The sequence below is a fragment of the Nematocida minor genome, assembly GCF_024244105.1.
Source record: "Nematocida minor strain JUm1510 chromosome Unknown 7273, whole genome shotgun sequence".
In the NCBI taxonomy this organism is placed as follows: Eukaryota; Fungi; Microsporidia; genus Nematocida; species Nematocida minor.
In genome coordinates this window covers 1-6,636 of record NW_026250333.1, presented here as the reverse complement: position 1 = coordinate 6,636, position 6,636 = coordinate 1, and the positions used below count along the sequence as shown (strand labels likewise).

Below are 6,636 nucleotides of genomic sequence, written 5' to 3'. Positions count from 1 at the left end.
GGAAATCTTAATAGTACTGGATTTGGAAACAACAATATGAACACCACCGGATTTGGAAATGCCAATACTACTAGTTTTGGAAACACTAATACTACTGGGTTTGGAAATACTGGTGTTACTCCTGGATTAGGAGGCAGCCCGTTATCTGCTAGCTCAGGTGGCCTAGGTGGTTTTGGTGCTACTAGCACTGGATTCGGTGCTACTTCTACCAATACCGGCTTTGGAAGCAGTACTAACACATTCGGTGCTGCTAGTAGTGGCCTTGGCAATGCATTCGGTAACACTACTGGGTTTGGGGGCGGTACTAGTAGCACTGCATTTGGCAATGCATTCGGCAATACTACCGGTATAGGTTTATCTGGTGCCAATCAATCAGCTAACGCATCATCCAACAGCATTATTAATTCCTCGCTAAGAAATACAACCGGATCTATTGACGATGTACACTGTACCATAGACTACTTGGAAAAGGCGTATGACAAAAATAGTCCCATGTACAAATTTTCCTATACTTTTTATAACTTAATTGACCCATCTTCTCCCGCTCCTCAGAAGCCGAGTAACGTCTCTAACGAACTGTGGGCACAGGCAAATAGCCTCAATCCATATCCTGGCTATCTATACCCTGAGATAATATTCGGACACGACGAGCTTTCTTTGCGACTGGAAAAACAAAAGTCGGTTATTGATAAGCTAAAAATAAGCAGAAAGTATCTGGGAGACAGATTGAATGAGCTAAAAGAAGGAGGGATACTGAAGCTAACAAATAAACTAGCCAGCATCAACGAAAAGTACAATAGTCTGCTGGTGGAGGTGCTGGAGCAGGCAGGGAAGTCGCTTGGGCCAGAAATAAAAAGCGTATCGTCGCAGTATAATCAGCTAGAGAAAAGGTCTAATTTACTGGGCGATGGACTGACTTCGCTCTCAGAGAATGTACTGGCATACAAAAGAGAGTTCATACCATCAGCACAGGACAAGACACAGGCAATCCTTGAAGAACAGAGTAGTATCCTGGAGAACATGCTGATCTCAGTGAAGAAAAAACTATCAGAATAAAACAACTGTACTTTTTATATCTCTATAACTAATCCATTGCCGCCTTTATTTTTATCAATAGTCCATCCTTCTTTATCTATTTCTGCTTTATTTCTAGTTATTCTTTAGCAGTTCAAATGACACCAGCCACATTTCCTTGCATGGCGACACTTTTCTTACTAGTCTGCTCGTGCAAATGACCTTTCTGTTCATTTCTGCTTCTATCTTTTCAACTGCACTCTCTCCTGTTTTTATGAAGAAGTACGCGTGCACTGTTGCTTTGGTTTCTTCCTTCACATCTTCCTCTATCTTTACGAAGTATTTTATGAAGCTGAGGGTTAGCTCTGGCAGGTTCAGTATGTAGTGGTTGAAAATCTTACTGTTTGTTTTTCTTTTCTTCTCTTCTGCTGATTTAATCAAAAAGTCGTGTGCGTCTAAATTGTACAGAAATATTCTATCTTCCAGCTCCTCATTCCACACAACGCTTTCGCTCTCCACACCGAGCACCTTTCTGTTCAGCACAATGCTCTCTTTAAAGTTTTTTATGCTGTCGGGGTTTAAGTCGTTTGCCCACACAGTGGCTCCTTTCGCCAGCGCCAGAATGGAAAAGGGGCCTACTCCGCAGAACAGATCGCAAACTGTCTCATTTTTAGATATTTTACCAGAAAGATTTTCTCTTTCCTTTTGCAGCTTCGAGTTCCAGTACACTTTGTCATAGTCGATGGAAAAGCGCAGCCCGTTCTCTTTATGCACTGTTTTGTATGCTCTTTTGCCGGCCAGATGCTCTATTTCTATATTTCTGAACGTGTTGTTGATGTTTGAACACTTTCTTATGACCGTCTTGCAGTCTTTTATCTTGTCCAGAAGCACCTGCGAGATTATTTCTTTGTGCTTTACAGAGTCGTCCTTTAGGTTCAAATGGATGATGTTTCCTACCTTGTTGTAGCTGGACTGGTATTCGTCTTCACTTATTCCTGCCTTTTTGAGCAGCTCATTGTGTGTGAAGTATTCATAGCTCAGAACTAGCACAGCTCTATCTCCCCTACTACTTTCTTCTTTAAGAAGTATCCACACTGTGTCTTTTTCATTCTTTTTTTCTGTTTCTATTTCTATTCCCTTTTTGTTACTGAGAAAGGAAGAGTGGAGTATTCTCGGGACTCTTTTTACGTTGAGTATTTTTTCTTCTTTTTTTAAGGTATCTTTTATCTCACTCTTTTCTACTGAGAGAACCCTGCACGGTATTCTCTCTGAGTACTCTCTGCTAAGTATGCTCGTATATGCATCGCTGTCTATTCTGTTTTCTTCCATTTTTATTCGCTCTCTTTTTATTTTTTTATTTTTCTTGTGCTCTTTATTATCTTATTGAGAAGTTTGTTCTGTTCTGCGGTTATTTCTGTTGTTCTGAGCAGTTCCCTTATGTTTTTCTTGCTGATTCGTCTTTCTAGCTCTTTTTCTATTTCAGTGTCCTTTATTTCACTTTTACTTTCGTCCTCTCTCTCACCATCATCTATTTCCCTATTTTTGAATATTTTGTTAAACACTTTCATGTTGCTTTCTATTTTATTTTTGTAGTCAACTAGCAGACAGACCACCTTGGCATACAACGGATTGCTGTCCCAGTCTATCTCTTTGTTCTTAGCACATCTACACCTTAAGATCAGCACTTCCTTGTTTAGTTTGCCGCTCTTGCAGCTGTCTTTGGAGATATTTTCTGCTGTAATTAAGCCTATGTGCATAGATCTAGGAGTCAATGAGACGTATTCTATTTCTATAGCCCTTTCTACCTGAGAGAGCGAAAGAGAGCACAAACAGTACGGGAATGCATTGCTATTTGCTATATTTTTATAAGCAGAGCGTGTTTCTTTAGCTAGTGCTTCTTTATACTCTCCTATTTCTTTGTCAATGGGCCTCTCTTCTTTATTCAGAGCGCACTGAAGTATCGAGTAGTATGCGTTTACTCCTTCCATTATAAGTGTAAATTTATTTTTATTTTTATGAAAATAATCGAAAGAGCCAAAGACGAGTCTAAGTCTATCTCTTCAGTCGAGGCACTGATGATAGTCGAGAGAATACGCATGGAAAGGGGCATGGAGAACAATGAAGCCTTCCAGGGAATTCTGAAGTATCTAAGGACCTGTCCTTCTCCCAGGAACCCGTCGTGGGCTGAAAGAGTCAGAAGAACGCTGGTCAATGCAGGAATATCCGACTATGAGGCATCGCTGATTATCAATCTGTCACCAGAGAGACACACAGACGCAAAGGCCCTCATTCCCTCGCTGAATAGAATAGATAACTATGCGCTGGACATTCTGCTAAATGAAATCGCAGAGATACCAACTAACTAGAACACGCAACAGACACTGTGCAGTAAAGAGATGGAGACAGACAGGAAATAACGGCAGTGTATAATAAATCATAGAATTGTATTATATTTATAAAAATTTGTTTTGCACGAATAGATCACTTAGTATAAAATGAATAATAGATATAGATGTGCAAACATGTGCATGCACGCACAGTCAGCAGCACAATACTTCCATAATTGTGTTTATTTTATGTTTTGCCATTGTCCAATGACATTTGTGAAACACAAAGTAAATAGTTAATAGACACGGGCATTGTTTTAGGAATGCGAAAAAGAAAGATATTCCTAAGAGCCATCCTGCTTCTGGCTCCTTCACGTGTCCTCGCGTACAATAGCAATGACATGAGATGCCAGCTGTATGGAATAAATTACAATGATTGTCTCAGCTCCATCTACAGGCCCATGCCAGCATACGACTCGTATGCCAAGAGCTTCAATCTTCCGATCCACAAGGATGAAGCGTGCGCTTATTCGATGTGTAAAATAGCTATGCTGGCCAATGGCCTGGAGAAGTTCATAAGCATAGCCAATAAGGCGCACCCGCCAGGAGAGTGCATCTGCCTGGGCAGTAATTCGTGCGGCTGCGAGACCATGGCTATTCCCAGCGAGATTCCGCATATGCACATTCCCTCGGTGGTCACAAAAACCGTCAGCAAGACAAAGACAGTGCGGGTGAATGTGACAGAAAGCCCGCCAGATGACGAGACAATAGAAGTGCACAGAGTGCCCATCTCTGCGCTGGATAACGTGCTCTTTGGCGGGAAGACACAGAATACCTTATTAGAAGAGCTAGATAAAAAAATACAGATTTTGCAAAATCAAAACTTTCCCAAAAAACTGCCGAATTTGAAGCCAAACCACAACATCATGGAGAATGCCATGGTTCCCCCCGAGAACGCTGCTCTGCGGGAGATACCAAAGTTTCACATGGATGGGAATGTAATAACTATACCGTTCTCTACCACAACCACAACAGTGCAGGTGTCAGTTCCGGTTTACAAGACAACGGTGAGAACACAGTACGTGGTGAACACGGTGGATAATTACATCACAGAAACAAAGACAAAAACAGAAATAAAAACAGTGGTAAAGACAGAAACAGAAACAACGACCAAAACACAAACAGAAACAATCAGTGATCACGTGGAGAGGACTAAATTCAGCACAATATTCGTACCAAAGACAGTGACAGTAGACAAAGTGTCAATAAAAACCAAGCATGCGACTAAGACAACCACAGTTACAACAGTGAAGACAGTGCAGCCAACAGAAGAAAAAACAAAAATAAAGACAAAAACAGAAGAAAAGATAATCACGCCATCAAGTGAGCCAAAGGCAGACAAAAAGTACTACATCGTTAAAAAGCTAGTGAAGAAAAGACTCGTGTGCAAAGAAGGATGCACCAACCCAAATATCCCCCTGTCCGGTGAGTGCCCTATGGGAGCCATGGGGACATGCCCGCCCAACCAAATGCACCCGGGATTCATCAGGCCTGCAGCACCCACAAATATACCACGCAGCGGATGCATAGGCGCAGAGTGCCCGGAAGTAGTCAAAACAGTGTATGTCAAGTCATCAGCACCTATGTCCGTAAAATAAGTACTAATAAGACAGCTATAAGGAGATGCAGTGATAATATTAATGAATAATTTCTATCTATGTTATTTTGTGCTATTTTGTGATAATTAGCTATTTCCAGCCGTATATGTGGCAATTACTCATTATTGTACGGGCCCCAGCCCAAGACAAAGAATAAATACAGAGAGTACTAAGAAAGTTAGCAATAAAAGCACTTTAGTCTTTAGAACAAAACTAAAACCGTAAACACTGCAGTGTGCTAAAAGCTAATCAATAAATTCATATCCTATGCACAGCCGTACTCCTAGTATCCCAACTGCCATGATTTAAAAATAAGTTTATGTTGTTCCTGCCATACACTATCAACTATTCGTGGCTGCTTATTTTCTGTTCTAGCCCACTCTTTTCTGTTTTTAGTTTTATTCTGTTTTTCTTTTTCATCTACTTGATGGTTGGGCAAAATAAAATAATATTTATGCTTTTCTATTTTTAAGAGGCGAACTTTGCAATGTTTACGGCAGAAGATTTGTGCAGAAAAGGATTCTATGGCGTACCAATAGAAGAAATCAGCAAAAATGAGATAAACCAGATAGTTGGAGCAGGAAAGGGAGAAATAGTCACGGGCGAGTCGGTTGCTGCAGTGAAAGAGAACTTGGACCCAACTCTCTTCAGAGCTCCCTCGGGAGAAGAGAATGGCCTTTTTATCCGCCCAACAAACAAAGAGTTCACAGAATATGCCACAAAAGGGCGGCTGAAGTTCAACTGTCCGGAATACTACTTCATATTTCACGAGCTGATCACGAATAAAGACCCGATTGACTGCAATGTCGTAAGGAGCAAGCTAAAGGTAGGAGCAAAGTCTTTCTTCTACTTCATCAAGAAACTGTGCGGTGCAGGTTTAGTCAAAAAAGAAGAAAATAAAATATTTTTAACAAATAACCCGGTGATAAGCAACAATCAGATGAAAGAGTGCTCTGTACCAAAAGAATGGCTGCGGAATGTGCCGATATACAGCCAAATAGTAGGGCTTCTGCACAGAGAGGAGGGAGTGACCACACAAGACATCAAGGAGTATCTGGGCATGAGCAATAAAAAGGCAAATATAGCACTAAGACACGTACTGACAGGATGCACAGAGATAAAAACAGTAACAGAGTTTGAAGGAAAGATACGGCGGAGCAGGTACATCCTAAACACGCACTACGAAAAACAGAAAGAGTCATTCGGGGCAAATCCAGGCACAGATAAGAACAAAAAACAAAGCGACTCGATAAACACCGAGATAAGGACAAAAGTAATAGAAGATCTGGTGGCAAGAGAGAAGGCAATAGTGTACAACCAGTACTTCCACAGGAGCATATCAGAAATCCTTGGGAGCAAACACACGATAGACAAGAACACGGTCATAAGGACAGCAAATGCGTCAAAAGTGATCAACTTGGTGCAGGTGTACATAAAGTACCCAACCAAAACAATCACAAGGAACGTGTTCAAAGTAGTAGGAATATCGGACACAGACCCAGCCGTTATAAGATCGATACAGAACGAAGGCTACAAAAGGTTCAGCATAATCACAAAGAATGGCGTAGTGGACTACCACTTTGAAAGCAAAGAAGACTCTGAAGACAGAGAAGAGAAAGAAGAAAGCGAAGAGTACC

General features: G+C 41.1%; 6 protein-coding genes across 6 annotated transcripts; 4 read left to right on the top strand and 2 right to left on the bottom strand.

Moving 5' to 3' along the window:
* NEMIN01_2425 (uncharacterized protein) lies at window positions 1–1,056 on the top strand (the record flags this gene model as incomplete). The annotated part of the gene is made up of 1 exon (XM_051478367.1): window positions 1–1,056. A coding segment is annotated over one exon (1,056 nt), but the record flags the coding sequence as incomplete, so codon positions are not given.
* Window positions 1,057–1,149: 93 nt separating this feature from the next.
* On the bottom strand, window positions 1,150–2,343 carry NEMIN01_2424 (tRNA (guanine37-N1)-methyltransferase; the record flags this gene model as incomplete). The annotated part of the gene is made up of 1 exon (XM_051478366.1): window positions 1,150–2,343. The coding sequence occupies one exon, from the start codon at window positions 2,341–2,343 to the stop codon at window positions 1,150–1,152; it is 1,194 nt and encodes a 397-aa protein (XP_051334326.1).
* A 17-nt stretch (window positions 2,344–2,360) lies between these two features.
* Window positions 2,361–3,002, bottom strand: NEMIN01_2423 (uncharacterized protein; the record flags this gene model as incomplete). Its single annotated transcript, XM_051478365.1, has 1 exon — window positions 2,361–3,002. One exon carries the CDS (start codon window positions 3,000–3,002, stop codon window positions 2,361–2,363), a length of 642 nt encoding a protein of 213 aa, XP_051334325.1.
* Window positions 3,003–3,029: 27 nt separating this feature from the next.
* Window positions 3,030–3,380, top strand: NEMIN01_2422 (DNA-directed RNA polymerase II subunit RPB4; the record flags this gene model as incomplete). Its single annotated transcript, XM_051478364.1, has 1 exon — window positions 3,030–3,380. The coding sequence occupies one exon, from the start codon at window positions 3,030–3,032 to the stop codon at window positions 3,378–3,380; it is 351 nt and encodes a 116-aa protein (XP_051334324.1).
* Window positions 3,381–3,664: 284 nt separating this feature from the next.
* On the top strand, window positions 3,665–4,999 carry NEMIN01_2421 (uncharacterized protein; the record flags this gene model as incomplete). The annotated part of the gene is made up of 1 exon (XM_051478363.1): window positions 3,665–4,999. The coding sequence occupies one exon, from the start codon at window positions 3,665–3,667 to the stop codon at window positions 4,997–4,999; it is 1,335 nt and encodes a 444-aa protein (XP_051334323.1).
* Window positions 5,000–5,486: 487 nt separating this feature from the next.
* On the top strand, window positions 5,487–6,636 carry NEMIN01_2420 (uncharacterized protein; the record flags this gene model as incomplete). Its single annotated transcript, XM_051478362.1, has 1 exon — window positions 5,487–6,636. A coding segment is annotated over one exon (1,150 nt), but the record flags the coding sequence as incomplete, so codon positions are not given.